This window comes from Acinonyx jubatus, chromosome A2 (genome assembly GCF_027475565.1).
Source record: "Acinonyx jubatus isolate Ajub_Pintada_27869175 chromosome A2, VMU_Ajub_asm_v1.0, whole genome shotgun sequence".
Lineage (NCBI taxonomy): Eukaryota > Metazoa > Chordata > Mammalia > Carnivora > Felidae > Acinonyx > Acinonyx jubatus.
This window is the reverse complement of record NC_069383.1, coordinates 165,457,096-165,476,711: the sequence shown is the minus strand read 5'-3', so window position 1 is coordinate 165,476,711 and position 19,616 is coordinate 165,457,096. Positions and strand designations below refer to the sequence as shown.

Genomic DNA, 19,616 nt, shown 5'->3' with positions numbered 1-19,616 from the left:
CCTGCCGGCCTCTGACTGCTTGGTGCCGGGGCCCAGCTGCTCGGGTGCCCCGAGACCGGCGGGAGACGCTCGACCCCATGGGTGGCAACAGCTTTATTTACACTATGGTACAGGGCGGGCGGCGGTGCGGCATCAGCTGAAGAAGTAAGTGGAGTGCTTCACCTGCTTCAGGTCGAAGGCCCCTGTGGAGCAGAGGGCCCAGCGGAGACCTTGCGGCGGGGCCCTGGGCGACACCTCCCGTGCCCCCCCGCCCTCAGGGAACGCTCAGGGTGTCGGGCCCTACCTGTCTTAGGCACCGACTTCAGCGTGTCTTGGAGCTTGCCAGTCCGCATGCTCTTCAAGTGCTGTGGGGACCTGAGGCGAGGGCAGGGTGGGCGTGAGGCCCAGTGGGGCAGGGAGGGGTGGTCCCGGCCGCACTGGGGGAGGGGGCGCTAAACCTGGAGCCAGAGCAGAATCGCTTCATCAGGAACCTGGACAGGTTGTGCAGGATGGGCTGGCTGTGCAGGCGGACAAACTGCTCCCGGCATACCTGGGGGGGGGGGGGGGGGTCGTCGGGAAGGAGAACAGGGGCCTGAGGGACGGGGGCAGGGGAGGGCGGAGCTTCCCAGGTCCCGCCCCAACCCGGGAACTGACGGCTGGACTGAGGATGCCTGGTGCTACGGGGCAAGGGCGGGGGTCAAGGGGACCCGCTGCCCTCTGAGGGGGGCCGGGTGTGGGCGCAGGGCGGGCGGCACCTGGTTCATGACCTCCACGTCAGCTGCGTGGGTCCAGAAGCAGTCGTGCACGGAGACAAAGGTCAGGCCTTTCCTGCGGTGGCAGTCGGGGTCTCCCGTGAGGGGGGCTGCCCCTCCAGGGCCACTCCCCCCTCTGCTCCTTCCCATTTCCCATCCTCACCTCAAGCCCCCTCCCCCGGTGGGACCCGGCTCCGCTCCCCACCGGTCAGCTCACCTGTTCATGGTCCCGCCTCACACCCTCTTCACACCTCCTGACCCCCCGTGTCCCAGCCACTGACTGTTTGCCAGTCTTGTTAATACTGGGAAATGGTTCTCCTCTTAGTAAGAAAACTCTGTCCCATGTCACTGCCCCCCCCCCCCCCCGCCGTCCCCAGTTGCCGCAGCCGATACTGTCCCCCCACCCATCACTACAGGGCTCCGTCCCAGGGGTCCTGTGCCACCCGCAGGAGGCAGGCACAAATGGCAACCTGTCTCTGAACGCTGGCTCCTTTCTAACCCGACTATCCACACACCTGCCCTATGGCCATGCTTGGGTGCCTCTGCAGAGCTCAGAACAGAAACCCAGACGCTTCCCCCTACAAGGCCCACGAATCCGTCAGAACAGCGTGCTGCCGGCACGCCCTTGGATGGAACCACAGGCACTTCTCACTCGGAACAGTGACACCTTCCCCACTGGCCCAGCCAGCTGCTTCCCCCTCACACACACCTCGCCGCCTCGGGGCCTTTGCGTATGCTTACGTGTAGTCCTTTTCTGGGCACCGGGTCCCACGACCCATGTGACTAGGGTCCTCGCCTCCTGTAGGCCTTGGTCCTGGTCCCCTGACCCTGTCTGACCCGGCCTCACCACCTGCCTTCCCCACTCTGTGGGTCCCCACCGTGTCCCCAACACCCAGAAGAGGGTGTGCACACAGATCGCTAACAGACACAGTCTGAGCACGCCCGGCCCACGAGGCAAGCTGCAGACGTGGGGCCCACCTGTAGCAGTGCAGGGCTGTGAGCATCATGTGTGAAGAGTCCAGAGAGTGGATGAAGTTGGGGGGGAAGCCATTCTTCTGCTTCAGTGTGTTGGGCCTCCTGGGGAGGGGGGGAGGACTCAGCTGCCTCTAGCCTGGTCTGACCCGGGGGGGCAGCCCCCAGCCCAGCACCCCCACCGGCACTCACTGGCTGGTATCCCCACTGTGGCTGAAGGTGAGGCTCTGGATCCCGCCGCCGATCTGCAGGAGCGGGGTGGGGAGGGTCAGGAGTCCCGCCCGGACAGGGACACACGGAGCGGGAGTGGTGGGGGCGGGGCCGCACCTACCATGACCTTGGAGTCCCGGTGGTAGGGCTGGATGATGGGGATGCCCAGGGGCGTGACCCACTCCACAGCCGAGCCCGCGTGGGCAATGAGCCGGGCGCTCTCAGTCAGCCAGTGCTGTGGACACAGGGCACGGGCTCAGGGCAGGGCCCCCCTCGTCAGGGACAGCCCGGTGGGCCCGGGGAGGGGGCGAGGACACACCTGGATGGCCCGCGTGCCCGAGAACATCTCCTGGAGACTGTTGAACACCTGGCGCACCAGGTAGTGAGACGCCTCCCACACGAACTCCTGGAGGGGGTGCGGGGCAGCGGTCGGCGGGCGCACAGGGTGGGCGATCACCCACCCACCTCCCCCCAGGAAGACGACCTCACGGCACCCTCTGGGAACCCAGAAGCCCGGCCCCATCTTTCTTTCGGAGAGAGACGCGGGAGCCCCTGAGGCTGGGGGGTCGGGGGGGGGGGGCAAGCCCCACCCCCAGGACTGCTTGCTGTCCAGCAGCTGGCCGTTCAGGGCAGGGGGCGGGCCGGGGGCGGGCCGGGGCCGGGGGAAACCTTGACACTGCCGCGGGGCCAAGCGCCCGCCAGGCTGCGCACCTGGGGGAAGTCGCTGAGCTCCCGCAGGCGCCTCTCGATCTGCAGGCGGCCCCCGTAGCGGGTGACCCCGTACACCACAGTCATCACCGTCTGCTTCACCACCTTGCGGCTGATGAACCCCTCAAGCACCTGGGCGACCCGCACGCCCCGCTTGGCGTCCTGACTGCGGAACACCTCCACCTGCGCAGGCGTTCGGGGTCAGCCGGCGGGTGCGTAGACCTTCTGCCTCCCGCCCTGCCCGGCAGCCCCTTCTCTTCCCAAGGACCCCACGGTTCCCTCTTCTGACACCTCCCTGGGGAAGCCCACCCTGACTGCCTGCTCCCGTCACAGGTGACTGGGGCCACGCGACCTGCAAATCCAGGTGTCCCCAGGACGGAGACCCCACGCGGGCCCCGGCACAAGCAGGCGGGGACCGCGGTGCCCACCTGCGCGGCCACTCCGCTGTACACGTCCTGCGGCACGTCCGAGGGCAGCAGGTTGACAGAGGCGGCCCCGATGCTGTCGCGGCCGAGAGCGGCATAGTGCTGCAGCCCGTTACAGGAGCCGTCCTGGGGCCGACGGGCGGGGGGTGGGGCAACCCTGGGGATCGAGCCAGCGCTCCGGGGCGCCCCAGTGTGCCACCCATACCACCGCGGTAGGAGGTCGCCCCGCAGGGCCAGCCACTCCCACGGGGGCCGGCCTCCACGAGGGGGACAGCAGCCAAACACAGCGGGATGTGCACTAGACGCCCACACTTCTACGGAACCTCGCACGCCTCCAGCCGCGCCCCCCTGAGCCAGGCACACCCCGAGACAGGGTCCCCGCCAGCTCACCTGGTGGACCGGGAAGTGAGAAACATAGGCAGCGGGGTCGGGAGCGCGCACGGCCCGAGCGATCTCCATGCAGCAGGCCAGGGCCTGCCAGGGCTCCTCCACCTCCATCCACCACTTGCGGCCCTGAGGGAGGGCAGCATGAGGCCGGGACAGAGCCCCCCGGAACAGCGGGGGGGGGGGGGGGTGTGACGGGAGCGATGGGCAGGGAGGGACACCCGGGAACAGCCCCGAGCGAGCAGGAGCGGGACGGGGAAAGGTCTGGAAGGAGAGCTAACCCTGGAGGGAAGGGCCGCAAAGCCGCCGAGGAACCGGGGCCAAGGGAAACCCCGAAGGAAGGCCGCCGCCAGGAGCGTGCCAAGGGAGGGGCGGGGGTAGGGGGTGCAGGGAAGAGGTGGGGGAGGTGGGGGGAGGGGAAGACCCCGCCCCTACCGTCATGGGCCGGTCGGCAGAGTCCAGAACGTCCTCCATCACCTCGTCGGCGAAAACCAGGCGCGCCTGCAGCGGCTCCCGCTTCTTGAGCCCGGTCAGGTTGACCAGGTGGATCTTGAGCCAGTCGAGGCCGCGGGGGCCGAGCGGGCGGCCCTGGGCGAACTCCAGCAGGGCGCGCGCCAGGTCGCTGCCCAGGTGGTTGAAGTGGGGCGGGCAGGGGTAGGTGCGGCCGCGGAAGTCCATGTTGTGGGGCAGCCAGAAGACGCAGTGACGCAGGTGCTGCGCCAGCGAGAGGCGGTATAGCGCGTCCGACCGCAGGCTGTGCATCTCCCGGGCCACTTTGAGGCAGCGGGCCAGCTCCCGCCGCAGCTCGGCCTTCTGGGCAGGCGAGGCGTCCGGCGGCAGGCGGCCCTCGGGCGGCCGGGGCGCCTCGGAGGGCGGGGCCGGCACACCCAGGCGGGGGCAGCCCTTGGCGGCGAAGAGCTCCAGCACCAGGTCCAGCACGCGGCCGTTGACGCGCCAGGCGCAGTTGCCCAGCTGGGTGAGGGCGTCCAGGGCGCCGTGCAGCTCGGCGGGCGGGCAGCTGTCCAGCAGGCGCTGGTGCTGCGTGGTGCCCTCCACGGAGCGCACGAGCTTAGTGGGACTCAGCAGGAAGGCGCCCGTGTGCGGTGACGTCCAGGGCAGTGGCGGGCACAGCATGGGCACCTCGGCCGCCTCAAAGGTCAGCGTGTGCTCCGCTGCGGTCGCCAGCAGCTGCGTGAAGGCCGGGTGTGGCTTCAGGATCCCGATCTGGGGGCGAGGCGGGCAAAGACCGGCAGAGGCTCGATCGCCCCAAAGGACGCACGGCGGGCAGAGGGCCCCCTCCAGCCCCGGGACCGGGCGTAGGACCCCAGCAGGATTTCCACAGGACCCGGCCACGGCCCCGGGGTCCCTGCGGCACCCGGAGCCCCCCGCCTCGCGCAGGGCCCACCTGGCGGAAGCTGCGGAAGGAGTACACGTGGTAGAGCACCGGGATGAGCGAGCAGGAGCCCTGGGGGGCGGCCAGGCTGCCGGGCATTCGCACCACCTCCACCAGCATCTCCGCCAGACGCTTGCCCAGCTGCACCAGCACAGGCAAGGGCCAGGGCTGCTCATGGGGGGCCTCGGGCGCCCCCAGCGTCTCCCAGTACTGCCGCGGCAGGCAGGGCACCGCCACCTGGGGGCGGGGGAGTGGGTCAGGGGCTGGGGGTCTGAGCCCAGCCCTGCGCCCCCCCCACCGCCCCGGGCCTCACCTGGGTGTCCAAGCCCCCACCCCCCCACCACGGGCCTCACCTGGGTGTCCGAGCCCCCCTCCACAGGCCTCACCTCGGTGTCCGAGGCCCCCCCCACCGACGGGCCTCACCTGGGTGTCTGAGCCGCCCCCCCCCCCCCCCCGACGGGCCTCACCTGGGTGTCCGAGGCCAGCAGGTGCAGGTACTGGTAGTAGCGTTGCTGCAGCGCCTGCACCTGGCTGAGCTGCTTCTTCTGCACCGCGTGCCGATTGAAGACGCGCAGGCCCAGCTGCTGCGCCAGGGAGAGGAGGGACTCTCCCTGCGGCGGCAGCACCTGCAGGGTCTGGGGGCGGCACCGTGAGGTGAGCAGAGCCCGGCCAGCGCCACCACCCCCCCCCCCTCCCCCAAGCCCACCGACGCCCCACCTGCAGCAGCAGCCTGGCGAGCTCCCGCTCGGTGAGCAGACACAGGTACGGGAAGAGCGTGGGGCGGCCAGAGCGGGCGGCGCGGGCCTCACTGGCCTTCACGTCCCGCAGCCCCGCGCACAGCGCCTCCACCCACGCGGTGCGCAGCTGCTTCAGGGTCCTCCGCTGCGGGGGCGGGGCGGACACAGGAGTCACCGCCCCGGGGTGGAGGAGTGGGGAGACCCCGGAGGAGGGGTCCTCCCGAGCCACGTGGCCCACCTCGCACTCTCCTCGCGGCGGTGGGCGACCCACGGGCTGCCCCGGCCCCACGCCCGCCCGACCCCGGGGGGCTGCGATTCAGCCGAGCTTCTCACCGCGTGCAGGACCTCCTTGGTGAGCAGCTGGGCCTTCTCCACCGACTCCACAGTGACGGTGGTGGCCATCTCCACACGCAGCTGCTGCTGGAAGAGGGTCTGCAGCTTCCACAGAGGCAGGTGCAGCTTGGGGTATGACACGGGGCCCTCCTGCGGGGTGGGGACAGTATGACACGGGGCCCTCCTGTGGGGGGGGCAGTATGACACGGGGCCATCCTGTGTGTGTGGGGGGGGGCAAGCAGGAGGTCAGGCCCCCGCAGGCTGGACTCTCCTACACACAAGGCCCACGAGAGCAGCTGTCCGGCCTGCACGTCCAGGACCCCCACCCGCAGAGCCACATCTGCTTCTCCGAGTCCCCGGAAAATCATCCCTCCGAGAGGATGGAAGGAAGCAAGGTGCCAAAGAGCACCCAGCATTGGCCCAGCCTCACTGGGTGGGGGTGGGAACTACCTGGGGAGACACAGCTCAGGTCTCTGGGCGGTGAGCTCGTGTTTAAACTGGAAACTGTGCAAGTGCGTGACCCATCCAAAAAGAGAAACTGAAAACCGCAAAACCCAGCACGCTGAGAATCACACACAGGCCCACACAAGGCAGGTCTTCTAATGACTGCACAGCGGACAGAGCCCCGGCCACACTGCCCACCTGCTGCTTGAGGCCGGCCAAAGCTCGGGCTGTCTACACCCAGCTCTGGTATGGTGCCTGTGCTCTGCCCGCCGCTGAGCCTCTGGGTGGGAACCCAACGGCGAGGCTGTGGCACCTTCCAGCTTTAATCTTTAGGGTCAGGGCCCCGGTGGGGACTGGGACTTGCCAAGTCTGGTTCGTCTGGCCTCTGAAGAGCAGAGAGGGCATCCCTGGGACGCGGGTGGCTCCGAGAGAAATTAAAGGAGGGGCCGAGGAGACTCCACAAGGACAGGGTGGTCCCGGCTCATGCCCAACAGGACACGCCCCCTCCCCCCCCCCCCCCCCCGCCCCGTGGGTGTCAGGGCCCTCTCACCTTGGCATAGATCTCCCTGAGCAGGGGTGAGGTGTTGACCTGGGGCTCGGGCTGGGGCTGCAGAGGAGGGCTGAAGGTGGGCTGGGCCTTGTGCACTGCCTGCAGGAGCGCGGCCTGCTCCTCCTGGCACAGTGGCACGCTGGAGAAGAGGTCCTGCAGCCGCAGCCCATCCTGGGCCATCTGGTCCAGACACCTGTGGGGGCGCATGGTGCCTAAGGGATGGGCAGCCCCCAACACCCTGCAGGTCTCAGCGCCAGGCGGCCATGGGGGCCTTCTGGGCGGCCCGGGCCCCAGCAAGGGCGCGATGCCCACCCACCTTTGGACGGTCCTGGCGTCCTGGTCCAGCCGTCCCATGCACTGGAGCGCAGCTGCGTAGGACAAGAGGTCTGGGGTGAGGCCGGCATCTTTCACCATGAAGAACACGTAAACCAGCTCTTTGAAGAAGCCCTGGGGAGACCAAGTTGGGGTGAGGGTCCTGGGGTGGCCAGCCCGTCCCTTGAGACCTTGCTCTCCAGCCAGCAAATTAGGAAAAGGCTTGCCGGCCAAGTGCAGCGCAGGCGCTCGGTGACACCACGGCGGGACCAGGTGGGGGCTGGGATCCCGATGGGAGAGGTGCTGATACCGTGGACGTGAACGTGCACTATTCCAGCCGCTACAAGAGGCTCTTCAGTGTTCTCTGCGTCCGTGTGCTGTCTTCCGCCCGCCAGCTCCGGGGTTAGCCCACCTCTTCCCCATTTCCGCAAGTGCTAGTCCTGTCCCTGGTTTGAGTGCGGCCTCTCTCACACAGGCGCCGTGGCTGTCAACCTCCCTCCGCCACCCCCCGGCTGGAGGCACGCCGCGTTCAGGCCTCCGTTCATTTCCAAGTACAGGAAACCTTGTTTGCGAGCGTAAGTCGTTCCAAAAACATGTTTGCAATCCAAAGTACTTGTATGTCAAAGCGATTTCCCCATAAGAAATAATGGCAACGCACAATCCAAACGTATTCATGTAAAAATGATTACGATACTGTAAGATAATAGAAAATAATATAATTCACGGTATAAAGAAATACACATTGACCTGCATTTACCTTTGAGAACCTCCGTGGCTGGAGCGAGGGAGACGATAGAGAGGAGGGTGACTGTGCAGGACAACTGTCACTATCACTAAGGGAATCGCTGCCATCTATCGGCTCAATGCAATCTTCTTTTCCTGAGGCTTTAACAGGGAACCTCCCCGGTGACGCTTGCTTTGCCTCCTCTTGAGGGTTTCGCAAAAACGGGACATCGCGTTGTCGTTAAACAGACCCGTTGCTCACATTGCTACAGCCTTATTCGGGCGGTGCTTTGCTACACAATTTTGCAGTTTCCCACACTTCACACATCTCCCTAACCTCGTTTGAAGTGAGGGATTCCTCCGCCTTTTCCTCCTCCTCTACAGGCGAGGTACAGACGTAGACTTCTTGTAAAATCTTGCAATTTCAGGCCCTCGCATACCTCGTTCATAGTCTCCAATGATTTCCTTCGACTTCCACCAGAATCATCTCCTTCTTACCGCCTTTCTCTTCAACCTTTTTCTGCGTGGGGGTCACTGTATACGCTGCCGCTGATGCTGACTACAGCACATGATTAATAAACTTTTGTCACGTGCCATACTTAACGTAACTGGCAGTGAGGCAGCAGAGGACAAGGTCCCTATCTGCAGGCGGCCAGACCTAGAATGAAGCAAAGCGTTCCCGAGCTCGCTCTCGGATGGAAAAGCAAAGGGCTGTCCGCAGGTGCGTTGAGGGGACAAAAATACACGAGCGCCAACGTTCTGAAAACTCACTGAGTTCCGCCAACGAGACTGAGCATCCCAGCGTGGGCGACGATCACCCACCCCCGCAGAGAACCACTGGCTCAGCTGCGACCACATGACACTCGGCGTCATGTTCTAGGTGAACTGCAAGACCTCGCTCGCTCACCAAGTGAGAATGTATCAGGAACGGCTGCCTGTCTCGCGGAACAGCTTCCTTGCGGTCCAGGTTCTGCTGTACGTGCTACGTTCTCTTGCAGCTGCTTCCCGGACCACTGGAGGTCTGTGCCGCTGCAGACCCGCTGGAGAAAACAAGGCTCCTAGCACCCCCCACCCCCGCCCCCAGCTCCTGCTGCCTTCGTCCAAGGCGTGCCGCCACACCAGGGACCACGGTGCCGGCAACCGGGTTTTCAGGCGCTTGTCTCAAGGACCTCGCCCAGGCCGCCCTACTGGCCGTCAGCGGCCACACGTAGCCACCACGTTTAAACCTTCAGCTCTGCAAATGCTCGGGGGTCACACGCAGCCGGAGCAGGTGAACGTGCCAACGGGGAAGGGACCCCCGCCGGACAGCGCTGCTCTACAGGAAGCGTGTCTAAACCCCACGTGCCGTCTCACCTTTACGCTTTACAGAGGCACACGCGCGCACGCGGACACGGTGGCCGAGGCTCTAAATCAGGCCCCTCTGCCTTACACGTGGGGACACCGAAGCTCAGAGAGAAGTGGGAGGTGCGGGCCACACGGTGAGCAAGCGGCAGCCACAGGACTCAGGCTGGGCTCTGGGTAACAGCCAAGCCCCATCCCGCATGCACTGGCCGCCCAGAAACTATGACTTCCGGAGCCCAGGATGCCTGTGCAGTCCACGCACGACACAGGACAGGCCTGGGATGGGGTTAGCAATGCCCCCAAACCCCCACCTACTCGGGACCTCATAACACGGGCCCCTGAGGGATCTTTGCTAACGGAATGCGTTCAGATGAAGCCTCGTGAGGAGTGTGAGGACAGGGCAGATGCGGGACACCTGGAGACGCCTGGGGACGCAGCCACAGGCCCAGGACCACAGGGGCTCCGGGAGCTGGAAGAGGCAGGAAGGCAGTGGCCCCGCCCGCTTTGACCTGGGACTGGAAAAAAATAACTGTCACTTTAAGCCACCCAGGTTTTGGTCATCGCCGCAAATGCAGGAAGCTGGCGCCCGTGCCAATGGCAGAAATGTCCTGCCGTAACAGGGCCCTGTGACCTTGGGGGGAAGTACAAGACCTTCTTGCCTTCACTAACTCCCTGCAGCTAGTGCGTCCCAGTGACGAAGACAAACGTGACTGCCGCCTGTGGGGACCGGGCATCTCCACACCACAGGCCGACGCAGACGTAAAGCGATGGTGGCCCCTGGGCCTGCTGTCCTGTCCTCGAGTGAGGCCCGGCGGTCTCGGCCACAAGCCCACGCTCACAGCCAGCGCCTCGGTCCCCACGCGACGGTCTCTGCCTCGGGCCTGAGCACAGGGAGGGGGCTCGGAGCTGCGCCCCTGCGAGGCCACGTGAAGAACACTCTTGAACAAGCAGCCCGGGCCGCCGCGGCGGGGAAATTAAAAACACTTGGAGAGACACGGGGCATGGCCAGAGCGGACCCCGCAGGGAACCCCACGGCCACGGACGAACGCCCGCATCGAGACGCACTGAGCTAACCCCCCACCCGAGGAAGCCCCACCTAAAGCAGCGAAGTCGCTGTCCCGAGAAGGACCTGGAAACTCCCCCGGAGGCCAAAGCACCCCTCACACCAGTCAGGCACAGAGGCCCCGGTCGAGGCGTCCAGAAGGAAAGGGACTAAAACGTTCAGCAGGACTCCCTCCTTCTCTTTTGGCTGTTTTGGGAAATCTCCGTTGAGGGCCACGTGGGACTTATGGTTGACAAGCCACGAGAATCATCAGGACGGTAACAAGCACAGGACTCGGCCTCTGGGGCTCAGAGCCCCGGCGGACCCCGCAGACGCCCCTTCCCTGGGGCCGCCGCTCACCTTGCGAGCCCAGCCGAGCATGACGGTGTTGTACGCGGCCAGCGTGAGCACCCGCCGCTGCCGCCACTTGCTGTGGCAGGTGACCAGCACGTGGTGGGCGAGGGGCAGGTGGCCCGAGAGCAGGCAGCACTCCAGGAAGGCCAGAAGCCTCTGCTGCTGGGCCTCCAGCCGCGCGGGGGCGCCCCCCGCCTCGTGGGCCCGCTCCGCCTCGCAGCTCAGCCTCCGCGGCGCCTCCCGCAGCAGCCGCGCCAGCTGCTCCTCCCAGGGACTCCGGGGGGTCTCCTGCTCCCAGCGCAGCAGGCGCTCGGCCAGCGGGGCGCTCAGCAGCTGGGGCACCATCCGCAGCCTGTGCTCACAGGCCAGCTGCTGGGCCCGCACCTGCAGCTTCGCCTGCAGCCGCTGCTTGCGCCTCTGCATCGCCCACTTCTCCTGGTCCAGCTTCTGCGCCCAGTGGCCGCCGAGCCCCGGGGCGGTGCCCTCGCCTCCCTTCTGGGCCTTCCTGCGTGGCTGGAAGCCGCCCGCTTCTGGGAGTCGGGCTGGGCGGGGCCTCCTCACGGTCACCTCCGACACATGCGCGGCCTGCAGCTGCCGCACCCGGGCCTCGAGCACTGTGGGGGCGAAGGGCGAGGATGTCAGGGGGACCCCCGTGCGAGCAACAACCTCTTCAGACCTGCGGTTTTGGGGGGTGGCTGGCTTCGCCAACTCTCGGGGCCTTGGTTCTTTTTTTTTTTTTAAACGATTATTTATTTTTGAGAGAGACAGAGCGTGAACGGGGGAGGGGCAGAGAGAGAGGGAGACACAGAATCGGAAGCAGGCTCCAGGCTCCGAGCTGTCAGCACGGAGCCCGATGTGGACTCGAACCTGTGAACCACAAGATGATGACCTTAGCCCAAGTTGGATGCTTAACCGACTGAGCCCCCCAGGCACCCCTCGAGGTCTCAGTACTATGTATGTCCCCCAATTTTCAGGCGCATACACCCTACCGACTCATTCAGCACCTCTGCGACAGCCTGACTCAACTTCCCAAAACCTGCCCCTCCGTGTCATCGTCACTGGCTGTCACTGTCACTGGCGGCGTGGTCCTTGCAGGCTCTCAAGCCAAAAAACCCTTAAGATCGTCCGAGCCTCCACACCCAGCCTGTCAGCACACCCTCAGAGGTGTGGCGCTGCCTCAAAATCCATCCAGGTGCCCCAGGGGCCCTGCCCTCGCCTCCCCCCACTCCCCCCAGGCTGCGGCCACAATGGCCTCAGGGCCTCTGCACACTCTACTCCTGATCGCTATGATCGGTATGACCGGAGTTTCCTGCAGAGTCAGGTGCCATGGCTAGCCCTGCGTCACAACGGCTTCACAGATCACGGGAGTCCCCGACAGTTCAACACGTAACCTTCTTCAGTGTCCCTCTGTTTAAGATGCCTTATTTCACATACGTTGTTAATTCACTAACGTTGAGCCCACAGCCAACGGCACCACAACTGTAAGCAAACACCTATTTCTGGGCGGCTGGCTGGCTCAGTCGGTTAAGCGTCTGACGCTTGATGTCGGCTCAGCTCATGAGCTCACGGTGTGTGAGTTCGAGCCCTGTGCTGGGTTCTACACTGTTGGTGTGGAGCCTAGCTGGGATTCTGTGTCTCCCTCTCTCTCTCAAATCAATTAAGTAAACATTAAAAAAATAAAAACGAAAATGTGTATTTTCTCCAAAAGGCACATCACAGCCTTCTCGAACTTAGGCCGGTAGAAAACACCTTGGCACTATGCTTGGGGACCACTTTAAACAGCAAAATCAGCAACAGACAGCCCCCAAAATGCAGAAACGTGGCACTACACATACCTTGAGAAGGACACTTGTTTACAATATGTGCTAAAACAAGAGGCCAGTGTATCACCTGCTTCAACCCCAGCTGGGGACGGGGACATCGGGCAGCTCCAGTATTTGCTGCTCTGCACGTGTCCACAAGGGACTGGGATTTGGGGGTTACGGATGGAGTTTAGTTCTTAGGTAACTGTGCAAATACTACTGAGGACCAACGGCACCCACGCAGTCCAGCCTCAGTCCAACAAAGACTTGCTGGAGTAAACTGAAGAGGCAGGGCGGCCTTGGCCCTTGTAGGAGCCAACACGTGGGGCGTGCATGTGGGGCACCCGTGTCTGTCGAGGAGGTGAGGCCGACATGACGTGGCTGTGCGCACAGCTTTTCTCCCCGCGGTGGCAACAGTGCGTTTGGATGACAAGGCAGGCAAAGGCCACATGGACCTGTGACTTGGGGGGGGGGGGGGGGTGTTTATTAGCTTATCCTATGCTAGAGGACAGAGTTGGCGGGTTTTTAAGCTGGAGAGTGATGTAATGTGATTCAGACTTCCAGAACCTTCCTCCATTGAACACAGGATACTCGGGCTTTAAGATAATTAGGTAGTGAGTAAGAAACGAAAGAAGGTTGCTGTTGAGGACGACGGTACTCTACTTCTCTATGTTCAGAATTTCCTGAAACAAACTTTTCCTTTTTAGACACACTGGAGACGCGGGGCAGGGGGGAAGCAGGAAGCAGTGGCCATGGTCTGGGGGGCTCCAGTGAGGGAACACACGTGCCCCCACCTCCCTGTGGCAGTGCCGGGACTGGGCCGGCCGTCCCACGCTGTGAAGACGGCAGGACCCCGACTGGACCCCTCGGGCGCCCGAGCCCAGACAGCTGAGCCAGGGCACGTGTGTCAGTTCAGGATTCGAATCCTGACTCTGCAGGAGCAGTTCGTGCAGCCTTGGGCCAGCCTCTCCAGCTACCACGTTGGGCCTCACCAGGAGAGTAGGAGCGCCTGCGGGGTTCGGGGAAGGGGAAACAACAGCCCTCTGTGTACAGCACAAGCTTCCTGTCACCATCCGCATGAGGACACTGAGGGCAGGGGAACCATTCAGTTACCCTGCTTTGCAGAATGCAGCCCTTCTCGTGGTGTCACTGTGAGGAAACGGGGAGGTAACCCCCCAGCAGAGTGCCCGTGGCTGGGAGGGGCGGGGGGACAGAGAGGAGGGGCTTCAGGCTCCAAGCCTTCAAGCCTTGGGGGTCTGGGCTCACCCTCCAGCAGCTCCGCGTGGCCCCAGTCCTTCCGGCGGTCTTGCTCACAAGGGCTGGCAGACAAGCTCCTTCTGCGGCCCCAGACACCACTGAGGGCCCCTGTGGGCGAAAGAGAGAGGCTGAGGGAGGCAGAAGGAGGCCCGCGGCCTGGGGAGCTGGGAGGGCCTCGTGTGGACAGAAATCGCAGGATCCTGGGGCAAAAGAGCTCTAAATTCATTGCAAACCGTCAGTGGTCACGGGCCTCACGTTGGAAAGAACCCAGGAAGTCAAAGGTGAAGGGGGCCTTACAGAAAAGAAATTTGGGCGTGGGATCAACATAAAGGGTTCCTCCAACTAAAGGTGCTGTGAGAGTTCAAAGGTCAAGGGCCCTAAGTCGCAAAGAAGGGGTCAGGGGACTCCAAAAGAAACCAAGAGTCAAGCGTCCAAGTGCTGTGCCGATCCCCATCGGGGGAGTGGCCTAAGGGCGAGTGAAAGCGGGGTCCAGTCAATGGGTTCCACAGAACCACACTGGGCAAGGAGCAAAGGTGGGGGGGTAGCTGGATCCCGCGGACCTAAAAGCCGAAGGTCACGGCCGTGGGGAGAGGAGGCAGTGGCAGCGGCCATGGCGTCACCCTCGGGTCTCCCCCGCGTTACCTTCCTCGGCCAGGGGGCCGGGGGGGCCCGCAGGCCACAGGGCCCTCCGGAGACCGGACGCGCCGCGGCCCCAGCGAAACGCCGACATTCCGCACGCCGCCCGCCGCGCCGCCCGCGCTGTTCGCACCGCCCACACTGCGCCTGCGCCGCCTGCGCCGCCTGCGCCTGCCGGGAGTTGTAGTTCCACAGCCTACGGCGGCTGTGAAGGGACCTCGCGGCGAGAGGAGGCAGCCGGAACCACGATTCCCAGGGAGCAGCGGGGCCCGGGAGTCTCCGACGCATGCGCCGATAAAGCCCTCTAATTGGCTCTTCCTCCTGCCAGGGAGGGGCGGGACAGAGCCGTTGCTTGGGTAACCCGGGGTGACTCTAAGCCGTCTTCGGGAGGACCGGGAAGCCGGGTTGTTGTTGTTGTTGTTGTTGTTGTTCTTGTTCTTCTTCTTCTTCTTTCTTTTTTTTCCTAAAGGAATGGTCGCCAAATAGTTAAGACAGCGTTCTGCAATTTAGAGATTCCTGTCTGCGATCTTCACTGCTCCAACTTCGACTTTGGAGCGGCAACTATGACTAGCCCCAGTTTATTGCGGAGGAAGTTGAGGCTGGGAGAGGTCGAGCAAGTTGCCCCAACATTAGGGAGACCGCAGTGAAGGCAGAGGTCTGTCTGACTCCCAGCCCCAGACCAGGGGCAGCTGGGACGTCGTTTCCAGGACGTCTCCCTCGTCCACTCCCTCCAGTCCCAAGGACAGGAGCAGAGCAGGGCGTGAAAAGCAGACCAACCTACTAAACTGATTTGATGAAAAATGGAATGAGCCCGGAGCCTGAAAGTTCCCAGTCCTGATCTTCAGGGTGGTCTCACTCGGGAGTAGTCAGAGCCAGAGCTTCAGAATCAGACCAGGAAGGCACTTGGGAAACTGAGGCGGGGGGGAGAGGAGCATCAGCTGGCATGGAAGGATGAAACTAAGAATATCTGGGGTAACTGTGTTCCAGGCAGAGTTCACCGCAAGTGCAAAGGCCCTGAGGCAGAGTCAGGTGTGGATACCTGGAGAAACTTGAGCAGAGAGGGGGTTAGGAAGAAGAAGCTAAGACAAAGCTGGAGGAGTTCTCAAGGGTCCAGGCCAGTGGGCCTTAGGGGCTTCAGCTCAAGCTGCCACCTGCCCTTGGGCTCTCAGACTTGGTTATCCCATTAGCCCAGAGTGGAAGCTGGACCTGTGCTCTAGAAGGGCCAGCCTCCTCGGCCTGGCGGCCTCTTGAAAGCACATTCCAGACGCAGCTGCCCACGCGGGCCTGTGCAGTATGATTCCACCGGCTGGGAATGTTTTCAGCAGACAGCAGCGTCCTCTCAAGCCTGCCCCAACCCACTCCAAGATGCCCCAGGGGCCTCGACCTCAGATCTGACTCACTCCTGGGATGGCCTTCCTGGCCCTGAGGGGCTGAATCAGTATGACCTGGTCTCCCCAAGACCTAGATACACCCCCCTCGGACCCCCTCAGTCTGGCAGAGCCAGGAACCTGTGCTGGAAGCCTAGACTTTGGAATCGCTGTGCCTTTCTTGACGCCTTGGTCATCTCTTATATGCAACGGGGCATCAGATGCCCTAAAGCATATTCCCCTGGAACCAGGGTCCTGGAACTTAGCAGTGAGAAAGTTCTTTCTGCTCCCACTCAGGCACAGGAGGTCTCACTGAGTGCTGCCTACATCTGACTCCTACCTCAGCTCTCTGGCTGTGATCCTATCGGTCTGAGAATTTGTCACATGGTCGTCTCCTCAGTGTTTCTTTTTATGGCTTATCGTCATCATGTCTGTGTGTGGTTCTGGTTTTCCACTCCTGATGGTGACATCAAGTTTCCTTGTAAAACTTAAGTAAGAAAAATATGAATAACACACAGGACAGGTGGAGGCAGATGTGATTAAACGGGGAACACAGCGTCAGAGGTTGGAATTTGGGCAACACCGTGTTTCAGAAGCTGTTTGCTTATGTCGGGTTCTGACCCAAAATGTTTGGTCAGATTCGTGCCATGAGACATTCAGATGAGCCTGGGTTGTGTCCATGTTGAGAAAGGTGGAGAAAGGCCAGGATCTCTAGATGGGAGGAGATGGTATCAGCCCCCTAGGGCTGCGTGTACCTTCAACAACAGAAAGTTATTCTCTCACATTTCTGCAGACCAGACGGGCAACGTCAGTATCTGTGAGCTGAAATAAAGGTGTGGCAGGGCTGTGCTCCCACTGGAGGCTCCAGGGGAGGGTCCTTCCCACCTCCTCCAGCTTCTGGGGGCTCCACGCGTCCCTTGGCCTGTGGCTGAGCCCCTCCAGTCTCTGCCTCCGTGGTCACGTGGCCTCCTCTGTGTCTATGTCAAATCTCCCTCTTCTGCTTCTCTTATAAGGACACTTGTGACTGTATTTACGGCCCAATGGGATGATTTCCTCATCTGAAAATCTTAATTGTATCTGCCAAGACTCTTTTTCCAAATGAGGTAAAATTCACAGGTTCCTGGGATGAGAATATGGATATATCTTGGGGGACCGTTAATCAGCGGATCAGAGACTATCCTGAGTTTGTGATCAGGAAAAAAAAAAAACAAAAACTATTGAAGGACATTGTGGGGACAACAGGGGCCATCTGAGCATGGATGGTGGATTAAATTGCAGTTTGGTTATGACAGAGGACCTTGCCTTCGGGAGATACATCCACATGTTTAGAGGTGAACTGGTACCATCCCTGTGGCTTATTCTCGAATACCCACTTACGTAAAAAGATTACGCGCGCGTGTGTGTGGAGGCATAATGTCAACAGTGCACAGGTCAAGAATATAGCTCAGTTTCCACCAACCGGACACATGGGTATTCCGAAACATGCCCCGCCCCTGAAGCCCCCTCACGGTCCCATAGCTGCCCCAAGAGTGACACCCACATCCTGATGCCTCACACCGTGGCTGCTTCGGCCCCGTTGCAGACTGTGACATAAATGGACCTCCTTGTGTCAGGCTACTTCTACACAACATTATGTTGTGTAGAATTCATCCACACTGTGCTGTTCCTGGGGCATAGAACTCCTGGGGGCGCCTGGGTGGCTCAGTCGGTTGAGCGTCCGACTTCGGCTTGGGTCATGAGCTCACGGTTCGTGGGTTCGAGCCCCGCGTCGGGCTCTGTGCTGACGGCTTGCTCAGAGCCTGAAGCCTGCTTCGGGTTCTGTGTCTCCTTCTCCCTCTGCCCCTCCCCCACTCACGCTTCATCTCACTCTGTTTCTCAAAAATAAATAAATGTCAAAAAATTTTAAAAAATTCCCTTGTGCATATATGCTACAGGGTGCGTGCCCTCCTGCTGATGGAGAGCAAAAAGAATACATAGAATTGGAGAATACAGGAACAGGGTGCTCACTGCACTGTCCTTACAACTTTTCTGTAGGTTTGAAGTCTCTCAAAAAACCGCAGTGAGACATCACTCTGCCCCCACGAAGGTGCCGGTAGTCAAAACAACGGACAATCACCAGCGTCGGGAGGGTGTGTAGAAATCAGAACCCTCAGGCACGGCTGCTGGGGCGTAAGACGGGGCAGCCGTTGTGGACAACGGTCTAGAAGTTCCGCAAAACACTGAACACAGAATTATTATATGACCCAGCAATCGCACTACACATATACACGAAAGAAACGAAAGCAAGGCCACACACAAACCTGTACACCCACGTCCACGGCAACATAATTCACAGCAGCCGAAAGGTAGAAACAGCCCATGGGGCACCTGGGTGGCTCGGTCCATTAAGCACCAGACTTCGGCTCAGGTCATGATCTCACGGTTCATGAGTTCGAGCCCCGAGTCAGGCTCCGTGCTGACAGCTCAGAGGCTGCAGCCTGCTTAGGATTCCACGTCTCCCTCTCTCTCTGCCCCTCCCCCGCTCACACTCTGTCTCTCTCTCTCTCAAAAATAAACACATTAAACACTTTTTTTAGGGGCACCTAGATGGCTCAGTTGGTTAAGCGTCCGACTCCGGCTCAGGTCATGATCTCACAGTTTGTGACTTCGAGCCCCGCGTCGGGATCTGTGCTGACAGCTCAGAGCCTGGAGTCAGCTTTGGATTCTGTGTCTCCCTCTCTCTTTAATGCCCCTTCCCCACTCACACTCTGTCTGTCTGTCTCTCTCTCTCTCAAAAATAAATAAACATTAAAAAAAAATTTTTTTTAAAGGTAGAAACAACCAAGTATCCGTCAATAGATGAATGATACATACCATGTGTCCAACGCGCACGCGCACGCGCACATCCCTCGCCGCGAGCAGGAGCGAGGCGCCCACACCCGCCGCCCCGCGGACGGACCCCGAACACACGACACTCAGGGAGGGAACCCGACACGAGAGGCCACACGGCGTGTGAGTCCACGTGTGTGAAACGTCCAGAACAGTCTCATCCAGGGACACGAGGGGGGCTCGTGGGGGCGGGGGCTGGTGGGGGAGGGACTTGAGGTGAATACTAATGGGTCCATGTTTCTTTCTAGGCTGATGGAATATTCTGGAACTAGATAGAGATTCTAGGTGATGGCTGACAACTGTGTACTGAAAACAGAGTTGTGTACTTACATGAGGGAATTGTGTGATGTGTGAATTATATTTCAATTTTTTTAACGTTTATTTATTTTTGACAGAGAGAGAGAGAGAAAGAGACAGAGCATGAGTGGGGGAAGGGCAGACAGAGAGGGAGACACAGAATGTGAAGCAGGCTCCAGGCTCTGAGCTGTCAGCACAGAGCTCGACACAGGACTCGAACTCACAGACCGCAGAGATCATTGACCTGAGCCCCCCAGGCGCCCCCTGAACTATATATTTCAATGAAGCTGTTATGTTATAACCTGCAACAACGCCTGGGGCAGGACAGCTTCCTGGGCGTGGGTCCCACCCCCGTCACGCAGAGCCCGAAGATTGTCCTCCTGGGGGGCAGGGTGGGGAAACTCCAGGAAGGGAAGACTGAGTGTTGCCTGGTGGGAATCAGGATGTTATTCCAAGTTTGTGTGTTGCACCCTCTGCCCAGCGAGGTCACGGATTCCCTCATTCTGTCCTTCCAGCCTTCCTTTCCCGGCCCATTTTCCAGAGACACCGAGGCTTGGGGACCTGATACAAGCATGCAGGGTCCCTCAGGCACTGGCCTCAGGGCTCTGAGTGTGGGGGGACATCCTCTCCCAGATGGGAGGGGGCACACACCACGCATGGCCCTCCTGGGGCCAGGAAGAGAGATCAGGGAATCCCCAGAGCCACAAGGAAGGCATCCCAGCTTCTGGCC

The 19,616-nt window shown here is 61.6% G+C and overlaps 1 protein-coding gene across 3 annotated transcripts; it reads right to left on the bottom strand.

Moving 5' to 3' along the window:
• Positions 1–20: 20 nt before the first annotated feature.
• Positions 21–14,511, bottom strand: POLRMT (RNA polymerase mitochondrial). 3 transcript variants are annotated; one of them, XM_027049395.2, is made up of 21 exons: positions 14,361–14,511; positions 13,728–13,826; positions 10,666–11,273; positions 7,204–7,334; positions 6,888–7,080; positions 5,894–6,043; positions 5,541–5,705; positions 5,291–5,458; positions 4,836–5,060; positions 3,866–4,654; positions 3,437–3,559; positions 3,050–3,172; positions 2,625–2,804; positions 2,233–2,319; positions 2,035–2,148; positions 1,896–1,948; positions 1,710–1,808; positions 735–807; positions 438–529; positions 284–354; positions 21–182 (listed from the first exon to the last, which is right to left on the bottom strand). In XM_027049395.2, exons 1-21 carry the CDS (start codon positions 14,446–14,448, stop codon positions 133–135), a joined length of 3,681 nt encoding a protein of 1,226 aa, XP_026905196.1. In that variant the 5' UTR covers positions 14,449–14,511; the 3' UTR covers positions 21–132. The 3 variants fall into 3 exon arrangements, with proteins under 3 accessions (XP_026905196.1, XP_053076245.1, XP_026905197.1); XM_053220270.1 differs by lacking the exon at positions 438–529 and having other exon boundaries at positions 33–182; XM_027049396.2 differs by lacking the exons at positions 21–182; positions 284–354; positions 438–529 and adding an exon at positions 373–437.
• Between the last annotated feature and the right edge of the window lie 5,105 nt (positions 14,512–19,616).

What these genes read in the sequence shown, in the direction of transcription:
- POLRMT (XM_027049395.2), bottom strand. Translation starts at nt 14,448, where the DNA reads ATGTCGGCGTTTCGCTGGGGCCGCGGCGCGTCCGGTCTCCGGAGGGCC. An exon ending in ACAGCGGAGTGGCCGCGCAG is followed by an intron (nt 2,805 to 3,049) that starts GTGGGCACCGCG and finishes ACGCCTGCGCAG; the next exon opens with GTGGAGGTGTTCCGCAGTCA. An exon ending in CGATTCTGCTCTGGCTCCAG is followed by an intron (nt 355 to 437) that starts GTTTAGCGCCCC and finishes CCCTCGCCTCAG; the next exon opens with GTCCCCACAGCACTTGAAGA.